Source organism: Barbatula barbatula (genome assembly GCF_947034865.1).
Source record: "Barbatula barbatula genome assembly, chromosome: 3".
Classification (NCBI taxonomy): Eukaryota; Metazoa; Chordata; class Actinopteri; order Cypriniformes; family Nemacheilidae; genus Barbatula; species Barbatula barbatula.
The window spans coordinates 5,721,287-5,736,542 of NC_136764.1; the positions used below are offsets into that span (position 1 = coordinate 5,721,287).

At 39.5% G+C, this 15,256-nt stretch overlaps 1 protein-coding gene across 1 annotated transcript in view; it reads left to right on the plus strand.

Moving 5' to 3' along the window:
- Positions 1-11,607, plus strand: part of pip5k1cb (phosphatidylinositol-4-phosphate 5-kinase, type I, gamma b) — a 31,956-nt gene extending 20,349 nt beyond the window's left edge. The window contains exons 9-18 of the mRNA XM_079453632.1: positions 1,315-1,366; positions 3,422-3,506; positions 3,594-3,749; positions 4,904-5,036; positions 5,223-5,261; positions 5,355-5,468; positions 6,087-6,333; positions 7,480-7,548; positions 10,295-10,384; positions 11,556-11,607. Of these exons, the coding sequence (XP_079309758.1) occupies positions 1,315-1,366; positions 3,422-3,506; positions 3,594-3,749; positions 4,904-5,036; positions 5,223-5,261; positions 5,355-5,468; positions 6,087-6,333; positions 7,480-7,548; positions 10,295-10,384; positions 11,556-11,558 (988 nt within the window). The 3' untranslated portion in view covers positions 11,559-11,607. The remainder of the gene's footprint in view (positions 1-1,314; positions 1,367-3,421; positions 3,507-3,593; positions 3,750-4,903; positions 5,037-5,222; positions 5,262-5,354; positions 5,469-6,086; positions 6,334-7,479; positions 7,549-10,294; positions 10,385-11,555) is intronic.
- The last annotated feature ends 3,649 nt before the right edge of the window (positions 11,608-15,256 follow it).

The window sequence follows — 15,256 nt, forward strand, 5'->3', positions numbered from 1 at the left end:
TGCTGAAAGTAAATTTAGTGCTTCTGAGCATTAATGAGTTTGATTTTGCACTACTTGCGAGGACCGAAATTGTGTTTTGTCTTTACATTTACATTTAGTCATTTAGTCATTTGTGCTAATCTTTAGCACATTCATTTTACCTTTTGAATTTTTTTTTTCATTTTACCTCACACAAAAGTATGACTACCATGCTGAAAGAATGGTTTCCATTAAAACTCCACTGGAAACCATTACGTTTTATTAAATATATTTTTTGTAGTGTGTTTTGGGCAAACAATGCAGGAATTCATATTTTAGGATTCGAGTGTCTGTATCAGAAAATATCCCGTTTTCAGATGCATTACATTTACATTTAGGCATTTGGCAGACGCTTTTATCCAAAACGACGTACATTGCATTATCCTATACATTTATACATAGGTATCTGCAATCCCCTGGGATCGAACCCACAACCCTGCGTTGTTAACACAAAGCTCTTACCACTGAGATACAGGAAAGAAAAACTTGAGTAAACAAAAATAAGAGGCACAGAGAAGTCCCATGGCGCAATATAAGAAACAATCGCTGTCAGAATCACAAAAGTAGACAAACGATCATCTGGTGAATTATGGTAGAAGAGCCAGGGGCGCAACTGCACATTTGTGTATGCAAGATCTGTTTGGCAATAAAACGTATATCCCAAATATAAGTAATATTCGAGTTGTAGCCCATTAGAGATGTGCAGGTGAGGAAATGTTCCCAGTGAGTAATATATTTATTTTGATCTTCAATGTTTGACATTTAGATTATTCCCTTTCCTTCAACAAAAAGTATTATTAACATTATTCATTATTATCAAAACGAATAAGGCCTATGGCATGATATATAACATGTATACTTTGTTGTTTAACACAAATAAACAAAAGTTCTCACTTACTAAAACGAATGCTTAGTTTGTGGTTTCGTTAATATTGAATAAAAACACAATGATGCCTATGTTAAGCATACTTTTATTGAAACTTTATAATACAACTTTTTCTGAAAAACGAAATTAGACAGATAGCCCACGTTCACAAATAAATAAGAATATTTCCCTTTTTTTTTTTAGTGTATGGTTCATATTGGATTAAAACACAACATCATTAAAGTAAAACAAAGACAAACTCATTTACATTGGTATTACATTCATTTACTCTGAAGGCTTTTGCACATTGAGTCCGAAACATTTCTTTATCAGAACACAAATCCAACGCACTGATCGATCAACAGGTTATGTCATCCTCAGCTATGTGAAGTGACATCACTAAATGTGTGACATGTTGTCTCTTTCTCCTTTAGATTGATCAAGAAGTTGGAGCACACATGGAAAGCTCTGGTTCATGATGGGGTGAGTGTGAACATTCAGCTGTTATTGCTTAAGTGAGGAGTCATGTTATAGATGGTGTCAGGTGGTTGTGTTAGTGTAGGGTTCCGCTGGTCTGCTTCTCTTCTGTGTCTGTGGAGGTAAATATTGAATGTGGAGCAGAATCTGTGCTCATCAGGATAAACTCACACCCTTCTTATTAATGAATGGTGTGTGTGTGGACGTGTGTGTGTTGATGTGTGTTAATGTTTATGGACGTGTGTGTGTGGACATCTCTTTATGTGGACGTGTGTGTGTGGACATCTCTTTATGTGGACGTGTGTGTGTGTACGTGTGTATGTGTGTACGTGTGTGGACATGTGTGTGTGCGTAGACGTGTGTGTGCGTACGTGTGTGTGTATGTACGTGTGTGGACGTGTGTGGATGTGTCTGGACGCGTGTGGACATGTGTGTGTGCGTGGACGTGTGTGTGCGTGGACATGTGTGTGTGTACGTGTGTGTGTGTGTACTTGTGTGGATGTGTCTGGACGCGTTTGGACGTGTGTGTGTGTGTGTGTAGACGTGTGTTTGTGTGGACGTGTGTTTGTAAGGATGTGTGTGGACGTGTGTGTGTGTAGACGTGTGCGTGTGCGTGGACGTGTGTGTGCGTAGACGTGTGTGTGGACGTGTGTGTGTGTGTAGACGTGTGTTTGTGTGGACGTGTGTTTGTAAGGATGTGTGTGGACGTGTGTGTGTGTAGACGTGTGTGTGTGTGCGTGGACGTGTGTGTGCGTAGACGTGTGTGTGTGCGTGGACGTGTGTGTGCGTAGACGTGTGTGTGGACGTGTGTGTGTGTGTAGACGTGTGTTTGTGTGGACGTGTGTTTGTAAGGATGTGTGTGGACGTGTGTGTGTGTAGACGTGTGTGTGTGCGTGGACGTGTGTGTGCGTAGACGTGTGTGTGTGCGTGGACGTGTGTGTGCGTAGACGTGTGTGTGTGCGTGGACGTGTGTGTGCGTAGACGTGTGTGTGTGCGTGGACGTGTGTGTGTGTAGACGTGTGTGTGTGCGTGGACGTGTGTGTGCGTAGACGTGTGTGTGGACGTGTGTGTGTGTAGACGTGTGTTTGTGTGGACGTGTGTTTGTAAGGATGTGTGTGGACGTGTGTGTGTGCGTGGACGTGTGTGTGCGTAGACGTGTGTGTGGACGTGTGTGTGGACGTGTGTGTGTGTGTGTGGACGTGTCTGGACGCGCTTGGACGTGTGTGTGTGTGAAGACGTGTGTTTGTGTGGACGTGTGTTTGTAAGGATGTGTGTGGACGTGTGTGTGTGTAGACAGAGTCTGATAAGGATCGATCTGTTGTGTTTGGTTTCTCTGGTCAGTCTGTAGATATCGTGAGCTCCGTTCACATCTCTTTCCATTCCTGATCCTCTGTTCTGTCATTTCTTCTCTTCTTTGATCTTCTCTATTTTTCTTCTCTGTTCTCTTGTGGGTCAGCAGATGTTGTCCCCTCAATGTTTTTTTTTGTTAAGGTTTTTTTGTTAAAGGTTGTATGAGGGTGCGTGCAGTCTTCCTTTTTTGTCCTTGGCTGATCACATGCCTGATCTATGTTTAAATATACTATAATTGCATACAACTGGTTCTGTGGGTTATGCCCTCACTTCTTTCGAGTCATTCTGTGATTCATTTACACAGCATAGCATGAAAGTTTAAGAAACGTCTGTCTGAGAACTTGCAAAAACTGCATGTTACATGTTAGTTTCAAGGGAAATCATTTTCAAATACTCTCGCAACCCTGGAAAGAAAGTTCAGGCTCAGGCTTTAACCCCTGTATTGACATTTTCAATACTATTGCGTTTTGATTGCAGACGAGACAAATCTGAGGTCAGTTTGAGACGTTGTTGACATCTCTTCTCAAACTCTTATGACATTTCTGAGACTCTTTTTCTCAGGAGAAACATCTGAGACTTAAGAAAAAGTTCTCATTTGCTTTCCATTTAATCTCATTGATGTCAAAGAGAAATAAATGATATCTTATTTGTCATTTTTCTTATCGGATGTGATGAAAATGTAAGAAATTTTGATGTTCTCTCGTGTGTCAGGACACGGTTTCTGTTCACCGGCCGAACTTCTACGCTGATCGTTTCTTTAGATTCATGAGCAGCACTGTGTTTAAGAAGAGCACATGTGAGTAACAGATGGTGTTATTGAGACGTTGAATAACCAGCCGATGGAGACACATTAAAGCTGATTGTAAACCTGTGTTTTCTTCAGCACTGAAAGCATCTCCTGCTAAGAAGGGCCGCGCGGCACTGACGGTGCCCAAATTCAGCGGTCCAGCTTGGTCTGCCAGTCAGCTTCTGTCAGAGAGAGATGAGAACACGTATGATCTGAGGGGAGCTCGAAGCTTCCCGGTGCTGGAAAACGATGGTGAAGAATATGTCACGATACTGATATAACGTTTGACATTATTGTTGTTTTTCGGCACAGTATATTTGAAAGGTTTGGTTCCAAAATGAGATAACTCGGTTTTTCATTGTGTTCTTTGAGTTCAATCAAAACAAAACAATTTCTGTTTCTGACTTTTGGAACCAAACTCTTCATTTGAACATTTTACTGTATATACTGCATTGCCAAAATGTGTCGTCTACTACCAAGTACACATCCATTTTCAGTGTGAATAAATGAACTCAGATTATTAAAATTATGTGTACAAAAACCTTTTTACGGTTGAAACAGAGATGGCGATAGAGAGACGGAAGTTATGAATCGCAAAACAACATTTGCTTCCTTATTAAATTAAATTATTAATGCAACCATCTTTTGATCTTAATTTTCCTTATAAGAAGATGTTTATTTACGTGTACTCTTGATATACTTCTTTTGAGATAAAAATAAGAATGTATACTTTCTGCGTACTTTGTTAGTTAATAGACTTTATGTATTTCACAGAAAACATAGTCGTACTCAAGTAAGAAGTGTACTCAAAGTTTACTACTGTTACACTTAAAAGTACACTTAAGGGGCAATTCACATTTCGTGTCTAAAACCTGGCGGACATTGCGGAAAAACAAGTTGAAATATTTTTCTCGATACAGCGGGGTCTCACCCTAGAAAAATGCGTGCAACGCTCTCTTTTTGCACGCGCAAAGGAAGCGAATTGTGAATGGTCCCTAAAAGTACTCTTAATAGTTAATAGTTTACTTTTTTCCAATGTTCGGTTGTTTCAGATGAGATTAACAATTTTTTTGTTATATATTTAAAGATAAATGATCCCATATACGGAATAGCAAGCAAAGAATATTGAATGTTGAGTACATGGCAATAATGCACATTATTTACTTTGTCAGTTAGTATGACATGACGGGTATCATATGGAAACATATTTACATGTTAAAAGTACACTTACAAGTATACTAATACTTACTTTAAAGAGCATACTTTTAAACATTTAGCAGAAGCATTTATCCAAAGCGACTTACAAATGAGGTAAACAATGGAACTTCCATTGTTTAAGATATTCAAACCGTACCCATTGTTTTGTTGGGGCTGTCGCTCTTGTTTAATTTTTTCTTCTCTCTCAGGTCTGCCATCTTGCACCCCTCCATCATTTGAAGAAGCGACCACCGTGTCTGTAGCCACCACACTGTCCTCTAACAACTCTATATCTATACCAGAATGCTCTCCATCAGACACCACAGAGCACCCACGCTACAGGTGACACGCGTCACACAAACACATGTGTTCATGATGCGTTTTGTTCTTTGTCCTCGAGTTGAACCTGTATACGTTTCTTTGTTCTGTCAAGCACAACGAAAGATGTTTAGAGGAACGCTCGTAACCAAAGCATTCTTGGCCACGTGATCGCGGACTGTATTTAAACTCTTTCTTTTGACTTCACAGGAGGCACACGATGTCGTCTGTGAAAGACTCAGAGGGAAGGTGAGCAGTGTGTGCTTATGTGATGCTCGAACACAGACTGTTGAGTTGATTTGGAGTGTCGGTGTTGATCCGCTGGTGTCGTGCGTTCTTCAGGACACAGGAGGTGGTTGATGTTCATGAGGAGGATCAACAGACCATCACTGTACAGGTGGAGGTGAAGAGAGAGAGAGACATCGAGGAACCGGAGGACGAATCTTCAGACACCAAGTACATACTTCATTCTTCTCTATGGAAGCTCGACTGTTTGAGTACAGTATTGTACGGCAGAAAATGCGTCTTATCATTTTAAGGGATCGGTTGAGACGTTAAGAGAATCGATGTACACGTTTTGAACAGCAGATAGTAAACGTGGATCATGTGCTGATATTTCTTAAACACATAAAAGTTAGTAAAAGCACAGACAAAGTCTTAGTTTGTTTATATGAAACACTTTTTATTTGATTCGGAATTGCAAAAAATGCAATTCAGTTTTGTTATTTGACATAAAAGATATCTTTATTTGACAAAGAAACATCATACATTACAACACAGGGGTTCAGATTTTCTTACTTTCTTGATTTATTTGTGATAATAGTTTATTAAAAATACGAGGATCAGGGATTGTTCTCATGTCCTCTGCTGTCAACATTAAACACTCAAATATTCTGTCAGAATTTTCATTCATTTTATGCAAATTCACCCTTTTGAGTTTAAGTTACTCATATATGTTGTTTTGGGGTTCTTTAAAACGCAAAAGTTCTTCATGGACCTTGAAAACTTGCTTCAGTTAGTGACCATCTTTTAGAACCGATTATTTCCGACCACATTTTGATTTTCTTTTTTCAGAGTGGACGTCCCGACTCCAGCACCGGACACTGATGTTACTGACAACCTCCAACCAGAAACGACTCCTCCAGCACACGCAGCATCAGCATCCGTTACCCGGGCAACACTTCCTGAGGACACACCCACCCGATCGACAGCTCCCGTCGACACGACCGCATCGGAGGAACAGACGTCACTCCAGATCTCACAGTCTCACAGCCGTGAATCACTGGAGGAGGAACTCGCACACTCATCTGACATCTGTTTCGTAAGTCTGAGACTGAACTGAGAGACGTGTGCTTTGTGTTTGATTCTTTCTTTTTGTCTTTTGAGCGGATGATGGACAGGATTACGTGATTGTGATGATCTTGTGTCAGGATTTACAGCCTTTTGTTTCAATGAGCAAAATCATCTCAGAAGTTACACTTTATTTAAATGAAAAAATGCTAGAAAAGGAATCGCAATCATTTGGACTTGGTTTGAAGAAATGTGAAGTTTTCCCATTAATACACACACACGCACTCACTCATAGTGATGCAAATATTAAGTACACGTATAAATTCACACCTATACACAGAATAGTACACACACTGTACATTCACACACACGTTTACGCGTGCGTGTTTGTGTGTGTGTGTGTTTTCATCTCATTCTGTCATGTCCTCACAGCTGGAGAAAATCTGACTCATCACTTTTATTTACTCTCTCTCTCTCTCTCTCTCTCTCTCTCTGAATTGTTTTTTATTGGCAATATTGTGAGTTCTTACAATATTGCCAAAGCGTTAAACATATAACAAAAAGACATACAATCAGTACAAACATGACACTGACATTTAAAGAAGGTGCTAACTTAAAGATAAAATATAGAATTAATTATAAACTAAAGTTGATGTAAATAAACAAATTCACTTAAGTATAAGCAAAATGTACATTTGTTCTCTCTCTCTCTCTCTCTCTCTCTCTCTCTCTCTCTCTTGTGTTTGGATACAGCATCACATAAAGGGTTTGATCATATCTGTTCTTTATGATCATCTTCTGTAAACAATCCATCTTTAAAGCTTTAGCATCAACATTAAATGATGTTTTTAAGCCCCGGACACATTTCTGATCATAAAACGTTTGTGATCCTTGATGTTGATTGGTCAATGCAGCATTGTGACAGAATCGGCGATATAGTCAAGTTTCATGCTTTATTGCTTTTGTGAAACAGGATTTAGAAATGTGAGTTTCCTCTATCAGGAATGAAGCTAATGTGGGGTTGAATATAAGAAGAACTGGTGATGGTGGAGTCTAAAAACATCTCAAACATACGTTCTCTTTGTGCTCATCTTCTCTCTTGATTTACTTTCATTAAATACCATCACATTTTTTCTGTTCCTTTCCCTTCTGTTCTGTGTGTGCGTTCGTGCGTCAGTATGCTGAAGGCAGATATTGGCTGTATTCTCCTGTTCTTCAGAGGAGACCGTTGAGCTCCTGCAGTGTTGTAAGTGATCGTGTGTGTGTCTCTCTCTGTTTTCTGGGTTCTTCACTGCAGAGTCTCCCAACCTGACTTGGCAGTCTCAGAAGAGCTGTATTGAGACTCTCGGTTGTGTTTTACGGAAGAAGCCGATCAGCCTGTTGTGTTTTTCTGGTGTACTGCTTTAAAAAAAGAATCGAACGATAAATGTTCACGATGACACTTGTAAATGCAGACTGGCGTCTTCCTTACTCTGTTGAGACATAGTCGAGATCACTTTTTCAAATTGGACTTATTTTGAAAATTAGATCCGAATAAATGTATGATTGTTTTGAAAGAATTACACATTTTAATTCAGTATGTACCTTACAGAACAAAATATGAACTAACAGCACCTTATTGTGAAGTGTTAACAAAAAATGTATAACAAAAATGGATCATATTTAACAATACATTTCCATATTTTGGAATCGAGGAATGATAATGTATTAGTATTTTGGAATGATAATGTATTTATTAGTCAATAAATTGTAATGTATTATATTCTAATGTGTTATTCTAGATATTTTCAAATATATATGAAATGCTTTCATACATTAAAAGTTCATTTAGAAGAATATATATATTTTCTTTGCGTAAGGATAATCTTTTCCATTACATCTCGGGTTGGGAAACTCTAGATTACTTTAGATTTAGAGTTCACCGTGAGGTTTTTATTATAGATTAAAAAGTTTTCTTCCAGATTAAAGTAGATTCCCTTTAACTATCAAATAGATCCTTTGTGATTTAGTGTTCACGACATAGTGTTAGTGGTGTGTAGAAGTGTACGCTGCTTAGTAGTGTTAGTAACCGTACTATACTAGATAAATGCGGTTGTCAGCTCTGAACACAGACAGCGTGAACATCGTCTGTGAGGTCTGCTTTCACAGATAAGGCTTAAGGCTAGTCCCATACTAAAATAAATATGTGACCTTAACGCAACATAACTTGCCCCGAAGTACCTTAGAATATATCAGCGGCATTGTTTTGTCTCAAGATGCCCACCAGTTCGGTATTTTTCTAAGGCTTTTTTTATAAAAGTGACATAAATATCTTGTCTGTGTCCAAGTCTGTGAAACAGGGCCTTAGTGAATAAGTGAACAAAGCGTGTTTATCACCCTGTGGGCGTAGCCTGCACGGAGACGCGAACCCCTTGTCCCGTAGCCTGCACGGAGACGCGAACCCCATGCGCCGTAGCCTGCGCAGAGACGTGAACCCCATGTGCCGTAGCCTGCGCAGAGACGTGAACCCCATGCGCCGTAGCCTGCGCGGAGAGGCGCGAACCCCATGCACCCTTGCCTGCGCAGAGACGCGAACCCCATGCGCCGTAGTCTGCACAGAGACTCGAACCCCATGCTCTGTAGCCTGCGCAGAGACGCCCACCCTGCACCGTAGCTTGCGCAGAGACGCCCACCCAGCGCCGTAGCCTGCTCAGAGATGCCCACCCTGCGCCGTAACCTGCTCAGAGACGCCCACCCTGCGCCGTAGCTTGCGCAGAGACGCCCACCCTGCGCCGTAACTTGCACAAAGACGCAAACCCCATTCGCCGTAACCTGCGCAGAGACGCGGAGACGTGAACCCCATGCGCCGTAGCCTGTGCGGAGACGCGAACCCCATACACCCTAGCCTGCTCAGAGACGCCCACCCTGCGCCGTAGCTTGCGCAGAGACACCCACCCTGCGCCGTAACCTGCACAAAGACGCAAACCCCATTCGTCGTAGCCTACGCAGAGATGCGAACCCCTTGTGCCGTAACCTGCACAGAGACGCAAACCCCATGCGCCATAACCTGCACAGAGACGCGAACCCCATGCGCCGTAACCTGCACAGAGACGCAAACCCCATGCGCCGTAACCTGCACAAAGAGACGCGAACCCCATGCGCCGTAACCTGCACAGAGACGCGAACCCCATGCACCGTAACCTGCACAGAGACGCGAACCCCATGCGGCGTAACCTGCACAGAGACGCAAACCCCATGCGCCGTAACCTGCACAGAGACGCGAACACCATTCGCCGTAGCCTGCGCAGAGATGCACATCGCAGCCTGTGCAGAAATGCACACCGTAGGCCGCGCAGAGACGCCCACCCTGCCCCGTGGCATAATTTTCGCGATAGCATCTGGTGTACTCATACGCATTTCAGAATGAATTATCTAAATAAATTACGTGTTTTTCTGTATTTAACAACTCAAGCTGCAAACGTAAATGTTAGCTTGCCCCATCACTGCTAAATGAAGTCGTTTCATCGATACGAAAATGAAGACAATCGCTACTACTGTTTCATGCCGACTTTAAGTCATCATAGACAATTAGTTTGTGTTTCTAATCTATTTCATGTACAAATCTGAGTCCAATTAAAATAACGAATTAAGAAGGTGAATATCACTCTAAAAGATCAAATTGAGCGCAGTGCATTGTGGGAGCATGCCATGTTTGATTGGATACTGCGCATTTTGACTGATGTAGTGTGTCATTTGTGTGCTTCTGTACACAGTATGCATGCTCGTGAAACAGTGTGAGAAGTATGAGAGGATGTCATTTCAGACACAGCTACGGGTTTGACCAGCTGATCAGTTTATTTCCACTGAATGTTTTAAAGGCACCTCATGCGTTTGCTCTTTCGTGTGTTTCTGTTTTCATGCCCTCCGCACATCTCCTGTCCTGTCTCTCTCTCTGTGTGCTTTCTGTACACATGCGTGTGTCTGTCGCCCTCTGCTGGTGTGGTGTCTATCAGCGGCATCCTCCAGAGGACAGGAGCTGGGTTTATTCCCCTCTGCATTATGACTCAGAATCTCATCATGTGTCGGATGAGGAAAGAGACACAGTAAGTGTGAGTGTGCTGGTAGAAACACAGCACAAAACCAACAGAAAATGACCAAAAGTTATATTTATTTCATTATTATTACACTCGATGAAGTTGATGTGGTCACGTGAAAGGAGCATTACAAGGGAAAGGTTCTTCAGGATTTATTCATTTATTTTAATTATAAGAAGGTGAGGAAATATAAAAATATTTAGGTGTTTACGTGAGCTGTTCCTGTGTGTAAGCGAGCGATTGTATCCCAATCCATACTACATAGTATTCAAAATCAGACTGAAGCATCCTCAAGTACTGTATGATGAAAATAGTATGCAACAGCATGGATGGTTTTTTTATATCTGGTGAATTACCAAAGTATGGATCATGTTTTTTGTGATATTGCCCACAACCCCTTGCACTATAGAAGAGAGCAATTTCTTGGTGTAAAAGATTGACTTAAATATCATTTAATATCATTAACGTACATTTGGATAAAAACCAACCGATTTATACTAATATGTCGGCTACATTATTCATTTAACATGGGGAATTTAGAGAGTGTAAAGTATGTGTATTTTTAATTGTTTGTAATTGGAGCTTTCACTTTTCTTTGGCGTTTTTCTTTCTGGTCACTAGAAGTTAAAAAAAATTCAACTTTGGGTAAAACACTGTACTGCACTGTTTACTCAGCCCTCCAATAAAAATTCAGGAGGGGCGGGACAAATACCTCACCCACCAATCGGCACGACGTTGTTGGTTGGAACTAGCTACCAAATAAATGATATAATATTTATTTTAGAAATATTGTTTAAAATAAATAAATAATAAATTATTATGGATATAATAATAAATAAATACATTTTTATTTATTATTACATATTTAGTTGAACGAATTAAAAGAGCCGTTTCGTGTCTCTCCTTGAATCGCTTTATATAAGATACAGAAAGTAATAAGTAATAAAGTCAGAGAGTAATTTGAACAGTTATCTAATTACACTATTGTATATGTAATTAGTAACTAGTAATTCATTAATTTTTCAAAGTAACTTACCCAACACAGTTGTACGTTTTGTTTTCCAAATATCCATTTCTCTAAAACAAGCTATCCTGGTCTACCAAAGTATGAATATTTCTTGATTAACAGCTGCCATTTTCATGTGCCAATATTTCATGAATCCTCTCCGTCTGTTTACAGTAAGCCGGATGGGGTGCGCTGCGGTGTGGCGAGAAACAAAAGACACTTCTGCAAAAAAAGAAAACTCCTTGTCTGGGTTCCAGCTCTCATCTCTTCCCTTCATACCTCCAGTATGTGTGTTTTCATGTGTCAGATCATCCGAGACTCTTTCTCATGAGTTAAACCGGCTCTCCGGACATGTGCGGATGACCCATAATGCATTGCGACCAGACTTACCTGTATTCAGTCTGTAGTGTTGAATTCCCCTGCGTCCGTGCAGATAAAAAAACGTCGGTTTTGTGCGATAAAAATATCAAAGCTCTAAGAAACCATCACTTCGTGTGTGACAAAACATATCAAGACATAATCAAATAACATTTAAGGCTGAATGGATGTAATAATGAGTAAATCGTGTTTCGGTCGAGTGTTTTTCTATTAGTCATAAAATGATTTCTCCATTTTGTAAATATCTATATTCATGAGGAGTGACATTGGTTTTATTGGGGTCAGTGGTGATACGAGCTGATGACTGATATATGGATATAAAGCTAAAATATATATATATATATATATATATACAGTACACAACAGGACAGGTTACGGGGTAGGTTACACTTTAACTTAATATTGTTTCAAATTTCTTAACTTAACTTCTGTTCATCATCAAATGAATCGACTGATTTGATCGACCTGGTTTTTAGTTCATATAACCTGCAAACATGCAAAATTCTTACAAAATTGACTTCTACATCAAATGCTGGTTTTTATTGTGCATGAATAATCATTGCACATTATTCCAGGAAACATAATAACTTGCTCGGTTCAGTCGTTCTTTTGGGCAGTTTTAAGTAATGACATCATCTCGTCCTTTTCTCATAGTAAAAGTGTACTATAACCTTTTATTTGACATTTGTCATTAATATAACAGTTTAACTGAAAATGGTTACACTATGATTACTGTAGTAAAATCAGGGTTCAGTTGCGGTGACCGTGATTTAACTATAGTAAACGTGTTTTTAAAATCTTGCCTTGAGTTAATGCTGTAGTTATGCCGAACTGTAATGTTTAACATTAATACAATAAACTACAAGGCAATAATAGCAAATCCTTTAAATATAAAGCAATACATGGACATGAGCTTGACCATCAACGATTCATTGCAAACAAACTCTTTTCAGCCGTGTTATGAACTTGACTATTGAAGTCCCGTCCTGCTTTTCTCTCATTAAATATTCTGTTTCGTTCACATTATGAAGTGAGATTATAAATGCTTTCATTTCCGAAATCAGTGCTTTATTTGATCATGACACAGGCTGACGGTGTTGTACTGTAAAATACTCTGAACATTCCATCTCTCGTCTAAACCCAGAGCGGCACTTTAAAACCTTTCAATTTGAATTTAAGCTTTTTTTCCATATGAGGAAAGTTGCTGATATACTTTTCCTTTTAATATAATGTTTTATTTATTGTCATCTTGTATGTACACATCGAATGGATGTCTGTGACGGCTTTGTTGTTTTTTAAAATTTTTTATGTAGTACGATTTTGTTTGCGCTGTATCTATTGTGTTTATCAGTGTTTGACAACACGTAGAGATTTGTATGTACATGAGCAGTCTGTATCGTACAGAAATGTTCGGATTTCAAAACGACTTACGCCGGGTTCACGCTAAACGCGAATTAAGCGATTTGCGGAGTCAATGCGAAGATGGGAATCGCCGCGAACTCACAGCAGGCGATGCGAATGACGCGAATCGGGCGGCAATCGCATCTTCCGCGAAAGTTGAAAAATGTTAAGTCGAGCGAAAAATCTACTATGTGATGGGTCTGGATGCGTGAAGACTGTCCCCGTCGCATGATGTATAAAGAGCTGGGAACACGATTGTTTGGGTTCGGTGTAAACACAGCATAATGTTTGGTTCACACCAAACGCGAACAATACGTTCCATGCTAACTATTATTCGCGGGAAAAGTTAGTTAGTGACGCGAGCTGACAAATATTTTCAACTTCTGCTGAAGACGAGATTGAAGCACGTTCATGGCAATTGTGCCGACCGATTCTGGTCATCCGCAAGGCCTGCCGCGAGTTCGCATGTGTGCGCATCTTTGCGTTGACTTTGTATGTCATTTACTCGCCCAAATCGCTTAATTCGCGTTTAGTGTGAACCCCCCCATTAAGCTTTATCTGTGGCCACAGAAAATCATTATGTTGAAATGGGATTTAAATATCATGTATGCTGTTACACAGATAAGGTCATTAAAATATTTAGTCTCGTATAAAGATATAGTATTAAACAGGGTTATCATATTTAACTTAGACTTTTTAAACATTTCTGTTTATTGAAATTCAGTCAAATATGGGCTCAAGTATTACTTGAAAAGCTTCAATTATATTGAAGTGAACCTTATCAGTCATCACAGAGCTGAAGTTTTATTAAACCTGACACATTATTGAATATTCACTGAGATTTGACAGGATAAATTTGCCTTATTTGAAAAGTAAAACTTTTTTTATTAAAAACGATATTAAAATCTCTCATCCCGGTCTGTGTGTTTGTCATGGGGCGAGACTCTGTAGTATAATGTACAGTATGTTTTAACGTCATAATGAAGTAATAAGAGTTTTATTTTTCGGGCTGCACGTGTTACATAGTAGAAAAGAAAACACGCTGAAAGAACGTGTAGTGAAATATTCTCGTTCTAATCACACAGTTTTCAGATGTCTTGATAATGTGTGAGTGTTTGTGTACGAATGCATATGAAATCATAAATGCGTGATGTGCTTCTAACCGTCATTTTCAGATGTTTTCATCAAATTCACTGCATGTGTCCTACCGCTGAAGAATCTGTTCATTTGTCAGAGAACCTGTGTGTGTACAAATAAAATGATGTGCAAATAAAACATATGAAAATAAAAGCGTATACAATGACATTAAACTCTCTGTGATGTTTTCGAATGGTGGTGTTCCGCCCTTGGTTATCAATGAATCTTTTGTGTGGGTTCAAAACAAACACGTCACAAACGTCAGCTTTAAATGTAAATGTCATAGTGACATTTTTATACAGGACATTTTGGCCAATATTTTAATGATCATTGTTTAGATGTTGTAACTAATTGTAAAAAGATTTAGGCCTGCATAGCAACAAAAAAAACTTCTTTGCTTTATCTCATTCACTCCGCCTTTGGGAAAGCAGTTTTGGAGTATCTCCGAAAATAAAAAACATCTAACTTTTCTCTTATTATACATTATATAAACACTTTAATCAAAACAAGACCAGGAAATTGGTCAAGTAACTGCTCAAACAGTTCAGAAAACACAAAATAATTGGCTCATTCTATTAAAAAATCTATGTTCAAGATACTTAATGTATTTGTCACGAAATGGCTTGGACAGAACCCAGATGCAGGCAGACAAAGGGTTAACGTAAATAAACTTTTATTAAATGAAACATCCACACTGGGAAAACATGAACCAAAAAAACAAAGGCAAACAAACACTTCCCTCTATGGGGACAAAACGTGGTCTACAGGAAAAACTATATAAATCCACAAATTTAGAAACAGGTAATCCAAAACACGAAGTCCACAGAACAGCAAGACATCCAGTGATCACCAACAGAAGACAATGCACCGACACTGAACAGAGGGAAACTAAGACTATATAAAGGGAGACACTAACGAGGAGTGATTACATGGGGAGAGTGGTGACAGCTGATGGGAAT